The sequence below is a fragment of the Micropterus salmoides genome, unplaced genomic scaffold (assembly GCF_014851395.1).
Source record: "Micropterus salmoides isolate LMB-PRFRI ecotype aquatic unplaced genomic scaffold, ASM1485139v1 Ms_hic_scaffold_6, whole genome shotgun sequence".
Lineage (NCBI taxonomy): Eukaryota > Metazoa > Chordata > Actinopteri > Centrarchiformes > Centrarchidae > Micropterus > Micropterus salmoides.
The window spans coordinates 6,365,183-6,386,629 of NW_024044348.1; the positions used below are offsets into that span (position 1 = coordinate 6,365,183).

The 21,447-nt window shown below is 40.3% G+C and overlaps 1 protein-coding gene across 2 annotated transcripts in view; it reads left to right on the forward strand.

Moving 5' to 3' along the window:
- Positions 1 to 16,871: 16,871 nt before the first annotated feature.
- The window catches only part of mpped2a (metallophosphoesterase domain containing 2a), a 67,721-nt gene continuing 63,145 nt past the window's right edge, over positions 16,872 to 21,447 (forward strand). Inside the window, exons 1-2 of one of the 2 annotated variants that reach the window (XM_038701664.1) lie at positions 16,872 to 17,259; positions 19,613 to 19,889. In XM_038701664.1, the coding sequence (XP_038557592.1) occupies positions 19,777 to 19,889 (113 nt within the window). In that variant the 5' untranslated portion in view covers positions 16,872 to 17,259; positions 19,613 to 19,776. Of the gene's footprint in view, positions 17,260 to 17,305; positions 18,674 to 19,612; positions 19,890 to 21,447 lie in introns of those variants that run through there. The other variant, XM_038701665.1, reaches the window with a different exon arrangement.

Here is a 21,447-nt window from a genome sequence, read left to right on the forward strand (position 1 = left end):
AAACTACACTTGTTGTTTTCCTCCATCAGGCACAAGAGGCAGCAATGAGCCCTTTCCATTTTAGTGTGCCAGAGTGATGCGAAGAAGATGCCACAATCGAAAACACAGGCAACTGGTACAAGCCCCACAAAGATGAGATTCATCTCATAATAGAAGTAAATTAGTATGTTTTCTTTTACAAGAGGAAATATATACATATATACATATATTTCCTCTTGTCAGCATTAACGCGTTAATCGCGATGAGATTAAGGACTGATCATAATGCGTTTTAATTGTTTTAATCGCGTGTGTCAAATATTCTTATTTTACACCGTCACTGGTGCTGTTACCAGGGCGGCCTCACAGCAAGAAGGTCGTGGGTTCAAACCCTGGTTGCCTTGGCCTTTCTGTGTGGAATTTGCATGTGCGTGGGTTCTCTCCGGGTGCTCCGGCTTCCTCCCATCATCCAAAGACATGCAGGCTAGGTTAATTGGTGTCTCTAAAATTGTCCTTAGGTGTGAATGTGAGTGTAAGGTTTAGCCCCATGGTGGAAGGAGGAGACATGGACATGAGTTCTTCACCTGGTGCTTCAATTTATTTTTAAACCAGATGCGTGGAAAGTGCAGTTGTGCAAGTCAGGTATTGTAAAAATATATCAAAAATTAACAAAAACAAACAACGAGTAAACTAAGTATATACTATTGAAATTATCATTAAAAACTGAGATTACACAAAACAAAACCTATATCAGCCCTGACTATTGGGCTCCAGCACATGTGCACTTCCAGGCCCAAGCTGTTCTCTCCAGGGGGCCTCTGCCTCCTTCCTTTATACCAGAAGCCCCTCCTACAAGACAAACCAAAGTTAATTGACAATCAATTAAACACCATTATGTTATCTCAACCATCAAACACATCTCTGGCTACATCACCACACAACAAATCAACTAGAAAACCAGAAATGAAATGTTACAGGCTAAACAAAAGCTTCTCAAAAGAGCAACTTTAAGATACTCCTGTACACCCCTCTGTACTGGCTCACACTTGGACCATTCCAGGTCTTCTCCCTATAAATGACTCCACACTCCATCACTTCCTGTTTGCCCCTTCGGCCCAGATCCCTGCTTGATGAGGAGTACAGGTGAATAAAACACAAACACTTGAATGACCTTGGGTAAATCCCATAAGCTAAAATAAGTTACTTGAAATGAACTGTGTATGTGTTGTATTTATCCAACCATGATTTCAACTCTTCTAACCAGTACTTATATGAACTGACATGAAATGACAGGCCATGTGTCCATTGATGCTAGCCCATATGCTAAGGGTAACCGTCCTATGCTAATGCTCAGCTAAGGTTAGCCTAGCATGCCAAGACCAACACTGCTGGCTTCAATGAAGGCATGGGGTAGCCCCATGACAGTGAGTGTGAGTGGTTGTGTATCTGTGTGGCCCTGCGATGGACTGGCGACCTGTCCTACCCCGCCTTTCGCCCGATGTCAGCTGGGATTGACTCCAGCCCCCTGCGACCCTGTACGCAGGATAAGCGGTTGACGATGGATGGATGGTGCTGTTACCAAAGAGTCTTTGCTAAAAAGATCTTTGGCTGATACTATTTTGACCCTTTAATGCACCCTTACTTGTTGTCATGCTGTCACTTCCTACCTCCTGCTGCAGCCATGGAGATAAACAACAACACAGTCCCAGACGGCTTAAGCTAACGTTACCATCAACGAGTTAAGCATACAGTTAGTACAGCTAATCAGGTTGATGCTAGCGGACTGAGCCAAAGCACTATTTTGGAGAGTGCAAGTCATATACATTGTTGTCGCGGGGGACAGTTGTTGCACGCATACATAGCCTGTATGAAACGGAGAAAGAAGTCACACTGAAACTCCTACTTAAAGCAACTGCTGTCTCACTGAATTCAAAAATAATGTAGCAATGGAGTATTTTATTTGTTATGCACTTTATAATAATGTGTGTACATTTTGTACATGCACTTTTGCGGTAGATTTTTTGAAAGCAAATTTAATCATTTACATTGATTGTTTTACCTCAGTCTCGTCTTTTGATTTGAAATAATCAAATAAATCTTAAAGTCAAGTTCAAGATACACTGGCAAGAATTGGTATCATTGTTAATACAGACTTAAAACAGTTAAGATATATAATAATAATAATGATAATAGAATTTTAATCATGTGATAAAACATGCGATTAATCTCAATTATGTTAGGATTTGGTTTTGTGCTGTTGTTTTTCCTGTGTTTATTTGATATTGTCATGGTTTGGAGTTTTGTAGTCTAGTTTATTATTTTGGTTCATTCGCTTTAAGTTTTCTTTGTAACTGTCTTATCTCTCATCTTAGTTCTTGGTCCTGTGCTTTAGTTCATGTTTAGTGTTTTCCTTATCGGTGTACTTCTGTATTTTCTCATTATGGTCTGTCTTAGTCCTTAGTCTTTTATCTCCATGTTTTAGTGTAGTCTTGTCTCCTGTTTGGTCCCGTCTCTGTCTGTGTCCTGATTTTGCTGTCTTTCCATGTTTTTGTGTTTTACTTTGGTAGATCTGTCCTTGTTTGTTCCTGTGAACTTTACTTGTTTAAACTTTCCTGCTTATTTTGGTAATCTTCTGTACCTGGTGTCCTTGTCTAGCTTTGTTTGATTACCTTGATGTATCTCAGCTGTGCTTCCCTCCCTGCTCGTTTACCTGTGTATATATTGTCCTCAGTTAAATTCAGTCTTTGTCACATCCTTGTATTGTCTGCATTGTCTGTGGTGAGTGGTTTCCCGTGCTCTGCGTTTTTGGCTCTTTGGATGGTTCTTTGTTCCTTGTTTTTGGATTATGTTTCTGTTGGAGTTACCTTTGTTTGGACTCTTGCCGTGAGCTCCCGTGGAAGCCTGTTTGAGTTAAGTTTTGAGTTAATAAATAATTTTGAACTGCATCCTCCTCTCGGTTCGCCTGAATCTGCATTTGGGTCCACACCTCAGCCCTCTGCCTTCACTCAGTCGACTCCTGACAGATTAACTATTGAAATGCAGCCATTAATCGCAATTAAGAAAAAATTAATTGTTTGACAGCCCTAAAAAATATATATATATATATATATATATATATATTAAATACGGTATGTTGGTCGCATTAAGCTTATATGAGCAGTCCAAACATCCATTCCACATGGCCGGCAATTGACTGCATGACACATAAAGAGGTCTAAACATGCAAAAATGTATGCATGTGACTCACACACACACACACACACACACATACTAACTCCCTACAACTACACTACACTCAGGGCCAGGAAACAAACATATCCTATTACTGCTTGAAAATAATGGACTCATTTTTCTCCCACATAGTGGTCTTTATGAATAGTGTATAAACCCGGCCACGCATTGGATCCTTGGGGGTGGGGGTGACACTGCCATGGGAGATGAGAAGAGCTCAAACACATTTCTGCCTTTTATCCTCCCCTGATAAAGAAATCCCACTTATACAAACATACAGTACAGCATGCAGACCTACACAACAAATACACACACACACATATGCACTGTTTGACTTTTTCTTGCAGTGAACACAAGACATCAGAGTGCTTAAAAGCCCTGTCTAAACATAGACCCAAGGCCAACAGTGAGTGCTGCGGTCATGAATGGAGCTCCACCATAGCTGCAGTCTCAAAAGGGCATTATGCACTTCCTTGCATTTCCTTTGAAATAACACTATTGGAGGAATATGCCTTGAATGCAACCATTCCATCATGTTTTATTGCGCCTCTTCTGTTGGCAGTGACACAGTAAGATGTGTGTGGTGGTGAATGTGGGGATTACTGCAGGTGTCAGTGTCTCTTGCTCTCTCTCTCTCTCTCTCTCTCTTTTCGTCTTGTCCACGGTGTTGTAAAAAAGCCCTTTGTTGTGCTCTGCAGTATAAATCATTTACAGGCTTTGCATAAATTTGTGTAATCTCCTTCATGGGGGCTGGGCAGCCTATCTGATTCTCTGGGAGCCGGGGTGGAGGAGAACATGCATGTTGTGTGGAAAAGAGAAAACCTGAACACAGTTAGTTACAGTGTCACATGCTTTACTCACAACATGTGTGAGGAAACACAGACATAAAACATTCCAGTTCATCTAAATGCAAACCGGGGAATAGAGTCCATACATGTCATTAAAGGTTAAATGTACTTTTAAAAGGAACTTCCACTGTTGCAAAAATAGTGACTAGTGAATAGTGAGTTTTTGCCTGAGATATGGATGTATTTATTATGTAATCGATAACACAGTTGCTCTACATGTTGCAACCTTTGTCAAAGTTGTAGCCTTTGCACAGGAAATTACAAACTACCAGCAAAAACAGTGCAGTCCATTTATTTAATTCATTTACACTAACAAAACATTGCACCATAGTCACTGAATTAATCCAAAAAAGTAAGCAATGATTTATTTTGTTATGAAACACATTTCCAAAATAAACGTCACAGGGGCTTCACAGTTAAATAAAACATAAGTTTTTATTAACCAGGGTAGAAACAAGGGAAAGAACAACAACAAAAAAAATTAAGCCAAGAGTAGAATTAGACAAAAAAAAGCAAATTCTTCAGTTCAAACAAGCAATAGAAGTGAGCCTTGAGAAGATTTTCTTGAGATATAACACTGTACTCATCAAGTTAATTGACAAGATCTGGGAACATCACAAAAAAGAAGTCAGACAAGCTAAAAAAAACACGAGCAGTCAGACGATCAGACCGTTTTTTAAACAAACCTCCAGGTTAGTCAAACTTATCTGAAAGAGAAAACTAAGGTGAACGGTAAAATTGTTAACCAAACTGTCCATTTTCAGTTACAGACTTCCTGCTTCAACTTTGTCTTACTGTTATAAGTCCACATTATAAACTGAGGCGTTATTGCTGATATTTTAGATGTGCTCCCTTTCAGCTTCACCTCCTAACAAAGTGGTTTACATCATCTGTCTAAAGTGTTGGCTTGTTTACAACCTGTCTGATTTTCTGACTGCTCTTGTTTCTTAGCCTGTTAGAATTGGTTGTAGTGATGTTCTCCAAACAAGCAATTACTTTAGTGAGTACGATGTTACTATAACTGATAATAATAAATGCCCAATAATGCCCACAACTATGAAAATAAGACCCAAGTTGTAATTATCCTTTTAGTTGGTACAATTCCTAAATGTACTCAGGGACTTCACCATGTACAGTAGTGCCCAATAGGTAATAAATAGACTTTTATATTTAACTTGAAGCTGCACTAGCCGGTAGATAGTGAAATGATTAAAACACATAATTTCTCGTTCAAATTGCTGATTTTATCCAAGACGTTTTATCAAACTCAGTTCCTTGCTGCACGGCTTTCTGCACTCATAGTTGACTTCCTAGAGCCATTATGCACACAGTGTACATTAGATTTTTTTTTTACCCCTAATGAACCAGATTTTTTTAATGTAGTAACTATTTGATAAACTAACTGCCTGGCCTGGCTGATACAACCCTGCCCACACACTCCCCCCTCCGCTATTCCACCCAAGTGATTTTTATTTGAATGGAGGGTTCCTCCCAGGAAACCACTATTGCTGCTGTCACAGGGTCCTTGCAGTTGTTCCGTTATTCACCACTATGGAGGAGCTTCAGGATTTTTTTCTCTGGGTGACATCATCGCTACAGTCTGTCTCTCTGTCCTTCAGCTTAATGAAAGATCACTTCAAATTCATTAACCATACAAAAACTGAGTTGTACTTATTATAGAAATGAGATGAGAATTCTCTGTAGGGACACTTTTGTTCCCTTTAATTAAATGACATAAAATCAAATTGTACTGTATCCAGACTTCAGTTGGCAAAATGACACTTTACAAGTCTGGATAGCTAATCTTGTACAGGTGTCGATAAAATTAACTTTTCGGGACATTATTATTTGTACCTAGATGTTCTTCACGTCATATATTCAGTAATATAGTTTCTACTGGTGTTGCGATACACACACACATTCACACACTCCCTCAGTGCAGTGATGAGGCTGCTGTAAGACAGTAAATCATTGAAAGGCGGAGCGCAGAGCTGAAAGCTCAGTGACAGAGGATAAAACATGCAGAGGCAGACAGACTCTCCACACTGAGCTCTGCACACCTCCACCAGCTCTCCCTCTCCTCCAGTATACACTATCCACTCCATCGAGACACACAGAGGAAGTGGACGATTTCATTCATACATTAATCAACTCACGCACACATCTTAAAACAGAAAAATGCAGGTTTATGTATAGTGTATGAACTGGAAGAAAATACTGTAACCTATAACCAAGACCCAACCTGGGACCTGAGTCAAGTTGAGTCCTAACTGTATTCAGTCATGAAGACAGTTAGGACCCAGCTACAAATTATGTAATGGGGACACCACCCTGAAAGATAAACAGATCTTTGGCATTTCTGCAATCTCTTCTTACTTACTATATTAAGTGACATACTATTTATTTGCAACATTTTGTGTAAATGTGACATACTGTGTGTTTTTTTCTAAGATTTCTTTCTCCATTTACCTGTACTTTGTCAATTTGCACATGTTTTCTTAAGTTGCAGTGCATTGGACTCTACCTTCCCACCTTCCAACGGGGAGATGAGGGATGTTTGACCAGAAGAAGGAGAGTTTAGAAGATTGGCAGACATTGAAATGAGTCACACAGCAACAATGAAATGGGTTTTGAAGCAGTTGTGATGTAAAATGAGAGCCGCAGCGTGAGACCACCTCGCCTGGGTTTTCAATCAGACTCGCTTCCTGTCTCACCTGTTCGAGCATAATTGTAACACACACACGGCAAACTCTACCTCTCTTTTTCTCCCTCACACACACACACACAAATCACTTGCCAGGATCATTTCACACGTCCTCAGTGGGAAACCCCATCAACTTTCCCAGCAGGGAGCAGAGCAATGAAACACATCCCAGACTGTCGTACCTACCTGGCTCACACATACATTCAGACACACGCAGACACTGAAGACACATTTACTCAGCGAGGTAGTAGGAGTCTAATGTGGTGGCCCCACTCATGCACCCCACACAGGGATGGAGCATGCTGTGGGAGGCTAAGCACTCTGCTCTTCTAAGGTCTAAAACAAGGAATGCCAAATGGCTCCCTCAGGTAATACTCATTCAGAGTGCCCCTGATAGCAGATACTGGATGGACACTTGGCTTTAATGTGCTGAGAAATAAATATGCTCACAACATGCTTGTGCTTCTCGCATGTGATGTTAAGTTTACTATGTTGTGTACCCACTTTCTTTTAAGTAGCCATATCAAATTCAGATAATGGTGCAATCTGTTCCACAGAATGCCATGGCAATATCCTGCAGAAGCCACAAATGAATGTGTGTTGCTAATTGGAGTCACTTTTCTGAGGAAATGCTACAGTTTTTCTTGGAAGGACTACTTTGTCAGATGAAGTGGAATCGTATGTTCCCCTGATGTAGCATAATAGTGTTAGTTTCCAGTCAAGAAAAAATGGAAAGATGGAAGAGAGCTGGATACAGCGCAACAAATCAGTCTGGCACGTATTCTTGCAACCAATTTGTCCCAGTGGCCAACCCCGGTATTGCAACCTAAAAAACATCATTACATAAAAAAAACATGGATAAACATATTTTCTATTGAGAACTTAATCCTGGTGGCATCATGTTTCTTTCAAAATGTATTTTCTTTTTGTAAATTAGTTCTATATAGACATACATTCTAGGAGGTAGACGTGGCTGTTCTGTAAGTCAGCACCACATGTGAATGTGTACTATGTAAATTATTACAGTACGTCCACCTAATTCTTCTTTTTAACTCAAAGAGCTCTGACAAGTTTTGGACTTTGAACTCAATTGTACAGATTAAGCCCCGTCCATCAGTGCGAATACAGATAAAGATAATTTAATTTGTTGAACAGATAGAGATACAGATACAAAAAGTGGCGTACTCGCCCATCCCTACTATTTATACACTGCAGATAGTGCCACCATCGGAGGGGGTGCCTGACAATGGCCTTATACATAAGTTGTTTTAACTTGAAACTAGAATAATGCAGACATGTTTTACAGTGTAGCAGTAAGCCGGGCAGTGGAGAAATAAAGGAAACATCCGGATCGGGAAAGTGAAAAAGCACTACTGGCCCCTCCCTCGTTACCACTGCTGAGGTGCCCTTTAGCAAGGCACCTATCACCCAACAGCTGCAGTGGAGCTGCTCAGTGGTGAACAAATCAGACTGGGGTTTGAATGTGTGTGAGTGCGAACAGGGTGTTCCTGAAAAGAACATATTGCTCTCAATGAAACATCCTTTGAATAAAAAACAGTTTGGGATGTAGTGGATGAAATCTCTCCTTATTTGCTGCCTAATGCACTAAATTTACTTTCCTCCATTTTATTTGAGTGTCCCTTCTTTGTGTGACTTTTACATAACATGAGCATAGACCATTCTCACACTGAAATGAAAAAGCAGACGCACAATACTTTTTGCTTTTTTTGAAACTACATCTGATGATGATGATGATGATTCATAAGTGCATAGAATCCCAATTCATAACTCACTGAAACTATTTAGTGTGTATTATGTGGCAAGTAGTGAATGACTTACCATGGGAGTGATTTCAGACACAGTTCTCATAATACATCCTCGCTCAACATATGATTCTTTAGTGATCTCAAGGCTGCATTACATTCTGGTCTACTGAGGTTACCCTGGAAAAATAGCAAAATGGCAGCTCTAGAAAGAAGCCTTCTATCTTTGGTACTACTGGTACTGACAACAAAATCCAATGTTTCTTCTTGGCATTTTTTACTTAAGATTTTTGAACTCCACAGTGGTGGCAGACATCACATGCCATCAGATTGTTTGTATTTCATTTATCCCCATGAGAAACAAAACATACACCGAAAAATAAAGTGGACAGGGTGAAATTTTCCTATAATCTCGTCCATCCAGTCACATTCTTTTGCCTTTCTCTCTCTCTCTCTCTCTCTCTCTTCTCTTGTTGGGTTCAATATCTTTTATCCGATGTCTCTCTGCCCTCTTTCTGTCAGTCTCAGTGTTTAGATGTTCAGCCCTCACTGCCTGACCAACTGACCTGCTGACATGCTTTTATCCCGTCGTCATTCTCATCTATTCCTCTCTCTCGCTGCCTGACTATTAACAACAAAATTTACCTAAGAGGTATTTTTGAAATATTGCTGACCTCATATACATACATTAAGCAGGCACCTCTCAGTATTGTACAGGACTATCAACCACAAAAAGTAAAAAATGTGTGGGCAATTTAACTAGCTTATTGTGGATTCTAGCTACCTGATCTGGTCTCAAACTATACTGAGCGACGAAGGTACCCACGCACTAAATAAATAGGATTTAATTACAATTATATCTTCACCAGGTATTTTTGCAAACAGTCATTTGTGCTACAAAACCCAAATAAGCTATATTTTCATTGTGATAGAAGGAAAAATAGTCGGCACACTGAATGACTGTTGAAAAGTAGCTGTATAAATCTCATGGGAATTTATAAATTCTGAGCAGGCTGAATTTGTCTTGCATCCTCTCCTAACTTGAGTTGGATGTGCACATAATTTCAATTTAACAAGATCCTCTAAACCATATTTTCTGCTGTAGAAAACTAGGTGTGTTCCAATTCCTCACTACACGCTGTACCACAAAAATGTATGTAAAAATGTATATACCAGAGGTGGGACCAAGTCATTGTTGTGCAGTTCACAAGTGTTAAATCTTTGCACTCAAATCCAAATTCAAGTATCAAAGTTAAAACTCACAAGTAGCAGGTCAAGTCCTAAATGAGTCACAACAAATAATTAACAAATCATTAAAGTGTGTTTTTATTTGTTGAACCGAGTTTGTTTAAACAAATGTGACTGAGCTTAACAAAAATCTTTCATAGCATAAATCACTATTTACCAGGTACGGAAAAATGAAGTTGGTTGCCATGTATGCAGTGAGTTTCCAGCTGTTCTAGCTGTTAAGCTAATGTTAGCTAAGCATTAACTCGCTATGTATGTTAATCTATGCTAATATTAGCCTAAACTTACAGTTCTGCAACCTCAAATGTTGAACAAAGTTGGAAGTTGTTGCATTTCCATCTGTAATTTATAACTGCAACTGTTTTTTGTGTTGTCTCTGCATAGTTGTTTTTTCCAACTGGTACTGTAACATTAGTAATTCAAGTCACAAGTCATTGGTGGTAAAGTCAAAGTTTAGTCTAAAGTCATCAAGTTTCTGATTTGAATTTGACGTGAGTCAAAGGTCATGTGCACACCTCTGGTATACACTGTGTGCTAATTGTCTTAGTATATTGTTTTAGTAAGAAATAAATAAACAAACGTACTATTTTGCACAAAAGGAAATTAAACAAGATGTGTGCCAACAAACTTCAATTAAACCTCAACTCTGGACATGCTGCTATGCGGTCCAATAAAACCAAATGTTTTTTCCTTTAATACTTCTTCTCTATTTACGAACATCAGAGATGTTACTTCAGCTGCCCAAATATGGTATACAATTTATTAATCTTCCAGCTGTGGGTAGTTGGCGTGGTGATGGTGTGGTGATGGTGCAATGGATAAGACGCATGCCTTTGGTGTGAGACCCGGGTTCAATTCCCCACTGTGACCTCTCCACCATTGTGTCCTTGAGCAAGACACTAAACCACTAGTTGCTCCAGAGGTGTGCGACCTCTGACATGTATAGCAATTGTAAATTGCTTTGGATAAAAGTGTCAGCTAAATGCACAAATGTAATTGCACTGCATTTTTGGACCAGTGTCAAAAAGCACCCTCAGAAATTAAGTAAATTTATTCTGCAACACTGATATCCTTCCTGTAAACCTCACAAAACATTGTTAGAAATAGTGTGTGGTATGAATGGAGGCTTTTGAGTTGTGTATTGCACATGGGGGTTCTTGGCAAACACAACAGGATGGAGAAAGTTACCACAGCGTTTAAAAAGTGGATTAATCGCAAGTGTAGGTGTTCAGGTCGCCATCAAATGAGCAGGAGCCACTTCAACAGAGCAGCTGAGGACTGAGTGCAATCCGGTGTTGTCCTCTTCTGAACTTCAGCTAATCAATTAACATGATTTAATACACAGTCACTCCACATGGAAGCCAGCGTGTCTCAGTGTTCTCCTAATTTATACTGTATCGACCGTTTCACACACATGCAGAGAAGGGGGGAAGGGGGGGGGGCGGAGGCGGGCGGATTGTGTTGAATGGTTGCGGGTAAATCTGGATCTCAGGAGAAAATTAAGTGATTGTTTTATTTTTTCAGTTTAACATTGCTTAAGTTTAAAGGGCTGGATAGAAAGAGACGGAGAGCAAGCGAAGCAGAGAGAGGCTGACTCAGAGAGTCCTCTCCTGTGAGCCTTCGTCTAGCCTTTGGCATAGAAAGTGAGCCTGCATATTACTCAGTCTATCACAACACAGCAGGAGAATGGGAGGAGAATTAATACACTTGGCTTTCATGCCAGTGTGCTCTCTCTTTGCCTTTCTTCTCTCCTACACTCCTGCTCTCTTTTTCTCTTCAAGCTCCACTGGACAAAAGCACTTTGTGTGCTAATAAAATTAACTTGTATATTGCTTTGATTTTTTTCCTAGCTGATAACAACCAGGCTGAGCAAAAAATAATAAAAGAGAACTCCTTTAATTTTGAGATTGTATTCAATTTTCTGTTCATTTCTAAATACACGCCTGGGGCCAGTGGCAGCTCGGGCTTCAGAGTGCTGCTGAGGCTCAGGGGCGAACATTTTTGTCTGTGTGCATTTCAATGACATAAACAGTATCTAGCTTGCCATACCCTCCGCAACCATCTATCTGCCTCCCATAAATCTGAATGACATTAACATTTAAAAAACCCAACTCCTGCCAGTCTGCGGATGGGCCTCTCAGACAGACAGGCCTCAGTTTTATATGTCCACATGGCAGGCAGGGAAGACAGGCATTGCCACAGACAGGCATAAATCTGTGCAGGTTAGAGCCGGTGAACTGCCTTGGCCTGCAGGTTAAGTGAATATCACCCTCTGCCTCCTGAAAGAGCTCACACTCCTATTTCCCACTTCCATTAAATATGTGTTTCATTTCTGCCTTATTTGGAAGGAAAGTCATTTTACCCTCTTTTATAGAAGGTCATAAAATATATAGTGTTTTTTTAATGCTCTGCATAACATTTGCATTTTCTATTGTATAAATGCGATCGCTGCGACACGGGGCTGAATAAAACATTCATGGCAAAAGCCATTTCTTCTGTGACATTTGGTCCCCTATCTATCATCAGTTTTCTATATGCAGCCAGGAGAACAAACGCTGGTCAAATGTTTAAATGTGGCCTCTCCACATAAAATTCAAACCCTGCATTCACATTAACACCCGCTGGCTAGTAGATGGAAATGCTTTTTTTGCGCAGATAAGAGAAAAGTCAAATGGAAATGACTTGCAGGGCTGTTGTGGCAGTGGGGAGCGTGCTGATGGGGCTGGGAAATTGAAGTATGTCAGTAAAATTAGAAAAAGCCAGCTCTGCCTCAACTGGCAGACATGTAAATGTGGCCGAGCCCCTCAGATGAGTCCATTATGGACCGTCCCACGCAGCCTTTTCTCATCAAAAATCCCATCAGTGTATTAAAAGGTATAGCCTTGGCACTGACAAATTAATTCTTTCTTTTTATCCCGACTGACCTGACTGAATTGTTGCTGAACTCAGTGATGGGCGGCAATTCAATACTATCATTCATCTCCCCTCAGCAGAAAAATATCCTTATTTATTCATGTATGTATGATTATACAATTGTGTTTTCTAAATCAATGATATATACTTACATGGACGATCTGGTACAGGATTGAAAACATTACCAGGAAGCAACAATTTTTATGCCCCTGTTCCTCGCTGAGACTTCTGATCACATGCTGTATAAATCACCAATATTTGTGTTATTATCGGATTAAAGTTACTTTATATTTAGCAAGTTTAACTCCAAAATTCTCAATAGCCATTTCAAGAAGAAACTAAAAAAAAATTTCATTTTGTTTTCCTTTTTTATCTATTCTATAAAAAACAAAACCTTTCACAGGATTAAAAGATTACAGAAGAGTGAAGTGAAATGAGCACTGTGTGTATGAATTAATAAACAGGGTACATTTTCATCTGATGGTAAGTAATTGATAATCCATGATCAGGTATCCTAACATGAGGGAATAATTAACAAGGAGCAAATAAAGAACACAAAAGTTTATTTTCCATGTCAGGACAAGTCGGAGTCCAATATCACACTTATATCATGGTTGCTCAGCAAAGGAAAGAAAGAGGCAGTATTTAAATCATCATTCATTATTAAAGGTTTGTCTGTAGTCAGTTTAATCCATGATTAAATTGATTTCTCCAGCGAGTTATCTATGAATATCTTCCTGTAATGATTCTAAATAACCAATGCAGATCAAAGATAGACAGTGAACCAATTGTACTCAATTTTCTTGTCACTTTAATATTACTTAAAGATGTTACTTCAAATACCTTCCATTTTCTTTTGGACACCCTCCTCTCTCCCCATTCTTATAGGCAATTTTGAGTCTCCGTTTTTGGCCACAGAGCAGTTAAACTTCTTGTCACTGTCTAACCTCTTCCCTCACAAAGATAGTTGCAGTTAATGCACTAAGAAAGCACTCTAATTGTACTCAAAGCTAACTGAGCTGAACAAAGCTGAAAGTATACTTAACATAATATCAAGGTTAGTTAAAGAGAATGGACAGAAGATGAGCGCTGGACACTGGTCATGACAGATGTACCATTATAAACAACAAGGGCATGAATATTAGCTTGTGAGAAAGCTTCTGGCATCATCTACAGAGTGTGCATACCTCTAACTTCAAAGCAGTTTTTTTTATTCATTCTGTGCACATGTGATGCACATGTGGAGTACAGTTGTGAATGTGCAGTACATATGAAACGTTAATGACTATGACGGAGCTATTGGGAAACCTACATTTTTTACAAGTGGACTTACAGCTGGCATGTTTACGTCATTTGTCCTGTGATTGATCGCCAGCTACAAGCTGTTTATTTGATCAGTTATCATTCACACTGAATTATAAACCACATCCACCGCAAACCACCCAACACTTTAAGTCTCGGCTGTGTAGACAGGACATCACCTGGAGAGAAAAACTGGAGTGACGTGTGAGATATGACAATTTGAACTTTGAACACTGAACATGAGCATTGACTGAATGAAGACATGAGGCAGAGACAGCAGCAACAAAGACAACCCCCCATCTTACAACTCGTTGCGAAACATTGCCTAGTAAAATGTAAACATAGGCTCCATATGGTACGTGCCTTATTGTTTCATCAGATTTCGCGTGGAATCGGACCATGGTCACAGGCATTTAGAATACCTATATTTATCCTTTGGGAAAAATGAATGTCCAAAATTTGTGCCACTCCCTCTGATTCTGAGCTATTTCACTAAATAAATAAAAACCTTGACCTGCTGGTGGTCATTTGTGAACCATTATTTTGTGGCAGTCCATCTAAAAGATGTGCAGACATTTCAACGAAACCCAAAAGTGTCAACCTCCTGTTGGCGTTCATAGAAAAGTCTGGGTAATCACTAAAGCCAGCAGACTTCGTCCTCTGTGGACCATGATCATGGCAATCTATCCAGTTGTTGTTCAATTTGACATACTGACTGACAGTCTGATAGTATCCTCCTTAGAAATCACAGATAAAGGTAAGGCTATTTGCTGACTTTGTAAAATACAAAGTATTTTTTTTAAATATCTCATTTTTAAAGGAACCACTGTTTTTAACAAACTGAGAAATGTCCGCTGTGAGAAACATTTACAAAAGATAAAAAATTATTAGAGTTTGACTCGATTAAGTTTGCTCATTTGAAAAAAAATGGTACATTTCAACACTTGTGAGACAAAATCAAGTCCAACTTTCTTCCAGACCTCATATATAATTTAGTGAAGTGATAATCAATGAGTGAAACCCTCACGATTGGGATGATTTGTTTTACACCCATTCATCCAAGTTGCAGGGTTTTCCCAGTTTGGAATCTGTGCTGCCCCATTTCAGGTTATGAGAAGGACTCTCACAGCTACTCATTAGTATTGTTTACTTGTGAACCCAAAGGGGCCATGTTGTCTTCTAATCATAGATTTTACAACGCCTTCTACATTCTGGCAACGCTTCCACATGTGTGAATTTATGAAGAAATATTCCAGGTCAGAGTTTATGTATAGTGTTTCTGTATGGAAACTTGTATGTTAGTTGATGCTCAAATAAACAGTAAGTATGTGGTATTCAGATGCCCCAGTTAATTCAATATTGATTTAAAAACGCATCTATTGTATCATGATTTTTTTGTGTTAATGTCCATCATGACTGAGACAATCAATTATTTTCAGCATGCGTGCTGATTTACAAATGAGGCAGTGTAAGAGTTCAAGGTGCCGCGACCAAAATACTGAATACTGCACAAGATTTCATGGCATAAAATCAATAACCTTCTTATTATGCCATGACATGAAGCCTCACAACCTGAAGTAACACAGTAACACTTTTCTTCAGAGCCAACAGAAAACATACAAATACGGAAGAAACAGAGGGAGAACAGTCAATTTAGGAGCCCAGGTGGGTGTTACTGTTCTCAGTGTCTCCAGAATTATAGAAGTAATCGGGGGTGGGGGAGATGCTGAAGTGCTTGCTTGGGTGTTGTTATCTAATTTGAGAACTCAAACCCCATGCATGCACCTATTTTTGTTACAAAAACAAAAGTAGAAAATGTTTTGGTGCAAATTCCTAATGAGGCTCTCTTTATAAAGGGTTTATAAGTTGTACCTACTGATTTATGAATCAGTAATAAGACATCAATCAAGAGAGCCGTTAAGTTGCCAGGTTGTGACAAATCCCCTAAAGTTCATTCTCCTCCAGCAAATAAGTCATCTGCAATTGTATATCTTACTAAATTATCATGGCTAATTACAGTCATCTGTCAAGTCTGCAGTTGTAAATATTGGAAATTCACTTTTCCAGAAGGTAGAGTGAGAAAAATAACAGTCCATTTGAAAAGTCTTTCTCATCGTGTAAAGATTAACCTAAAAAGATGAAGCAAGTCATGCTGGGAGAGGATCAACACCAGTAAAACCAAAGAAACCCATACACTCATACTAGTATCTTATAATCCATAGGAATTTGTAAATTACTTCATTATAACTTACAACCCCTTCGTGATGTCATTGAAAAAGACAACTCATAACTAGTTTTGGCTTTACAAACAGGCAGCTCTGGGTCACCAGCAAAAATGTATTTATTTACCATGAATGGAATAAAGCCATTAGTCAGAGCTTATCAGTTAGTGGTTAAAGCTTGGCATAATAAACTCTTTAAAAATGAAAAAATGTGAAAGCTTTGGTTGTTTGTAACAATTTTAGCATTTCGTTTCCAGACATCTTGGGGTTTTTCCACCAATAAAATGCATCTATTAAGCCATATAATTTATAATTTACTAATGTATATACTCTTTGTTGCATTATTAGTAAGTGGTACTAATAATTTATTGAAAAATGATGTCACAACTCAATTGTACACACTCATTTTGTTTGCTTTAATAGCTTGTATTCCGGATAACTTGGGGTCACCTTTAAAAAAAAAAAATCATTTAAGTGTGTCATTTCCGACAGCATGTGAATGCAGCGCGGCGGTAGAGCGGGACTACGCGAGCGCCCTCCTCCCTCCTCCTCCTCCCTCCTCCTCCCTGTGGCTCTCTCGCCGCGCGTGTGCCCGCCGGTGAGGGCGCGCGCACGGGAGGTGGCGGGGGGTTGTGCTCGCTCTTGCTCTCTCTGCTCTCTGACCCCAGTGGCAGCTCCGACTCACTGCACTCCGGCTCCCCCTCCGTCAGACTGAGGCTGCTCTCTCTCTCTCCCTGTTGTCTGTCAGTGTCTCTCTCCCTCCTCTCTCTCGCTCTCTCTCTCTCCCCCTCGCTCTCTTGTCTGGTTTCTTTCCACAGGAGCCAGCAGAGATCCCGCCGGGTCGAAGGTTCTGCCCTACCCGCCCAGACTGCCGCAACCCCCGGACGGCCGCGTACGAACCTGCCTGCTCCCCTGTTGCTACCGCATGGACCCGCGTCCCTCCGCCGCTGCTGCCGCCGCCGCCGCCGCGCCGCGTAGAGGGCGACCCCGACCCGACACTCTTTCTCCGGCCAGATTAAAAAAACGCACAAAAAACCCCACACGACGAAGGTAGAGCAACCTTTCCGCTTTGCTTTTGAGAACCGAGGAAGGAGGGAGGGTAGAGAGGGGAGACGGGGAGGAGAAAAAAAAAAAGAAATTCCTGACACAAAGCCGTCGGTTAAAAGGTGGCTTGTCATTTACGAGGACGAGCGAGAGGTTAGCGCGGCGGTGCCGTGACACTGGCCACCTTTGGGTGTTTCTTTATTATTCCAGGAGCAAGAGTTCACGATCGCACGGACCTTTCTTTTTTGTGCACATTTCTGCAAGCGGCGCATAGCACACACCGTGGTTATGCGTGGTATCAGAAAGGGTCAATTTATTTGCCTTTACCCCCTCTGCCTGCCGGAGTGATTTCTACTCGTGAAGTTAGCTACATGGCGTGTATCCGGGGCTCTGCGTGAATATTCACACACAGGACTGACACTGTGTGTGTGTGTGTGTGTGTGGTGCGAAGCCTGCATAATAAAAAAAATCCACTGCCAGGGCAGGTTTTAGCAGGCTAGGCTAGAGAGCTAGTTGCTGCTACTGTAGCCACAAGATAGAGACAGACAGGCGAGTTACAGCAACCCGACACACACACACACACACACATATATATATATACTGCACACAGCGAGGAGCCCTTGGAGCATGCTGCACACAAATCCTAGTCCTTTAGTTTTTCGGCCTACATTTGCAAAAAAAAAAAGCACATTTTCCAGAGAAGCAGTTCATGTTTTAGATTTTGCCTTGAGGGAAGCGATTTCTGAGGTGAAGTGTGTCTGACGGGGCAGCTTTTAATTGAAGTGATTTATTTTTTATTTTTTGGGGGGAAGGCCCAGGAAGATCTGCAGCAAGGATTCGTTGGAGTTGGAACAATGTCATTTTAACTTTTGCAGTGTAAAAAGTCTTGGGAGTTTGTAGTGGAGCTTTTTTTGTTGTTGTTGTTGTTGTTACAGGATTTGAGTTTACCCGCCTCTCTTTTCTAGGCTGGCATACATCTTTTCTGACTTAAATTTATTGCACATATCATAAGGAAGTAGCATCCGGCTGACCCAGAAAACATAAATCAATGCTTTTGTGAAAATAGGACAGTTTTGACTTTTCAATTGGGAGATTGTTTGCTTTAAGATATTCAGCAACTGGAGGTCACAGCAATTTTTTATATTTATTTATTTTTACTCACTACTGCATCACCGGATTTAACCATCAATTGAACCCTGGAGCTGCTTATTACCCTCCAAAAAAAAAAAAAAGACAGACTTGTTAAATTGAGGGCAATTTTTTTCCTTCCCCTCCTCCTCCTTCTCCTCCTTCCTCTTGTGCTCCTGGCTGCATCAGGAGGTCTGGTATAAAAAGCCAGTCAAGCCCACGGTGGCCACTTTACTGTCAGTCAGGGAGGTCAGACAGGAGGGAAGCTCAGGGTGCAAGAAGAAGAAGCCCGGTGAGTGACCTGCTGAAGATGCACTTGTTGTGCAGCAGTTTGGTTGATCTTACTTCCAGATTTTAAGGAGTGGAAAGTTGTTGTTTTTTTTTTTTTTTAAATCTGATTTATTGTCTTTATTGTGCATATGTAGCAGAGCAGTTGTCAGATTAATTGTTAATTTCTGAATTAGAGCACCGGGCCTGGATTAACAGAACTTTTGGTGTGCTTTTCGTGGCAGGGAACTGTTTATGCATGCATAATGAAGGATTTCTTGTTATATTGAAGGCTTTGCAGCAATTTGATCACCACATGCAGCTTTTTTTTTTTGCATGGTTTAATTTCAATATGGGCAATTTCTGCAGTTACTTATTTTTTAGTTTGCATTTAAACCAGCTGGGTTATGAGCAGCAGAGCAATGATTTAAAAATGTGCCATCCAGATTGTAAATTGTCGCCTTAACAATCCAGTGTTTTAGTTTTTGAGGGATTTTTTGAGTTCTCATAACAAAATGCCATATTGTCTGAGAAGGTAGAATAAATCTGCTAATTATGCTGAAGTTGCCTCACTGCGTTTTTCTAATTAGGATTTTATGAAGAGTGGTTTAATGAGCTGTTTCAATCTATTTCTTCCTAAATCAAATTGTGACACAGCTAAGAAAAACTGTTTTATACTCTATTGAACAAGCAAGAAAAGTCTGATTGCAGCATTCAGAATATTTGAATGTTGTTGATTTTTAATGAATAGAAAAAGCACCTTCTTACTTGATGTGTGCTGTTAGTCTTTCCACTGCTTCAGCCCAGAGTCAAAGTCACCTGTTTTTGAAATATGTATACATTTATTCACAAAGGTTTTTACTTTATTCTCATGTAAAGCACCTTCCCAGCAGTGTATTCGGAGGTGGATGCGTGCCCTGTGGTCCTGTTTAAAGCAGCTGATGTGTGTCTCTTGTCGATGCAGGCTGCAGTGTGTCGTGGTCGGTCGGCTGGGTCGCTGCTGCTACTGCTGCTGCTGCTGCTGGGAGACTTCCTGGGCTTCTCGTGCGGCTCTGAAGGATGACCGCTGCACGGCTCGCTGCTGAATCCCGGTGAACGAACGGCGTCTCATGTCCAAACGGCGGAAGGATGGCTCATGGCAAAGTGACCATCACGGTGGACGAGTACAGCTCCAACCCCACACAGGCCTTCACACACTACAACATCAACCAGAGCCGCTTCCAACCTCCACACGTCCACATGTAAGTGCATGCAGTCACACACACGCACTGTGGATCACCTGCCATGAGCTAGTAAACTAAAATCAGCATTAAGAGTAATTTATTTTTTTTACCTGCCAAAATAAATTCATGTGTTTATTAAATGTGGCAACCTGCCTGTTTTCAATCTTAAACTAAATATGTCCATATAAATATATCTTGACTTATTTATTTTATCAAGATTTCATTCCCCTTTTTTTTGTTTTGATGGTTTCAGACTTGCTTTTTACGAAGTTTTAAACTGATTTCAGAAGAATCAATAATCGAAGGAGGAGAGCATTTTGAGGCATTTTTCATTTTTGAGGTGCTACAGGAAGCCAATCACGAGCCTGTTTGGTGCAGGGTCCTTGTTTATACTTTGATTTAATTGGCTCAACATCAGAGGGTGTACGGTGGCCAACAAGGGGCAAACTTTGAAAACAGGCAGAGACCAAGAAACTGCACAAACTACACTGTGCAACATTTGAGGAAATTAAATATTTGCGTGTTTTTATACATATCTAAAAAGTTTGCAGTGAGTGTGGCAGGTGAGTCGAATTTAAAAACATGAAGCATTTGCACAGTCACGCGCTGAAAGATTCTTGCTATCCGTGGTTCACACAGGTTTGAGTAAAAGCTTTTCTGACTCAGGAGTTTTTTTTTCTCCCTGCCGTGCTCCCCAGACGGCTCACCGCTGTTCCCTGTGGTCACTCTATGAGACGGTTATCGCTTGTGCCATGTTGTCATTGCGGTGCATGAACACTTTGTCCGCATTAGGGCGTTCTCTTTATTTATTTATCAGACCAGTTACTTAGCGTTGCTCTTGTCTAATGTGGTTACGCTCTGCCTCTCATTAGTGGGTCAGAGCGCTGTGACCCGTCAGCCCTCGCCACGCACACACTCATCAGAGCACCGTGTTTTATCTGTGGATAGATATTAACACAGAACTGCGTGTTTGCACGCTTTGTGTCTTCTCCCATTCACAGCAGTTTTGCGCTTAAAAGGTTTGTGACTGATTGTTGGTTGTGGTTACATGCACAGTGTGCTTGAGACATTTAATATTCTCGGAGAGGGTTTGGTAAAATGTTAACCTGTAGCAGGGACAGGAAGTGATTGAAGAAGAGTCTTGCATGTCCGCTCACAGTATAGTGGATTTATTTTTCACTTTCTTTGATTTTGTACTTTTATTGAACTCAGTTCTTCATTGAGGTCATTTTGGTTTGATTTAGATGCATGATTACTTCTGGAGAAAAGCTGACTCACATTCCTGCTGGCTTTTGATATTTGTCTTTGGCATTTTCCACATTTCAGGTGCAACAAATAAGGACAGAAGTATTTTTTGAAGCATGTTGGTGGTGCTTTAAAATGACTTAATTTAAGTTTTAGAAAGAAAATAGAGCCATGCACTAACTATGTAAGAGCCATTGTAGTTTTTGTTATAGACAGATTTGAAAGTTATGTAAATACAACACTGCAGTCCTCCAGCTCTGACATGTAATTATATTGTTGAGGGTAAAAACACAGTAAAACTCATGGCTTATTTCCATTGTTAGAAAGCAAA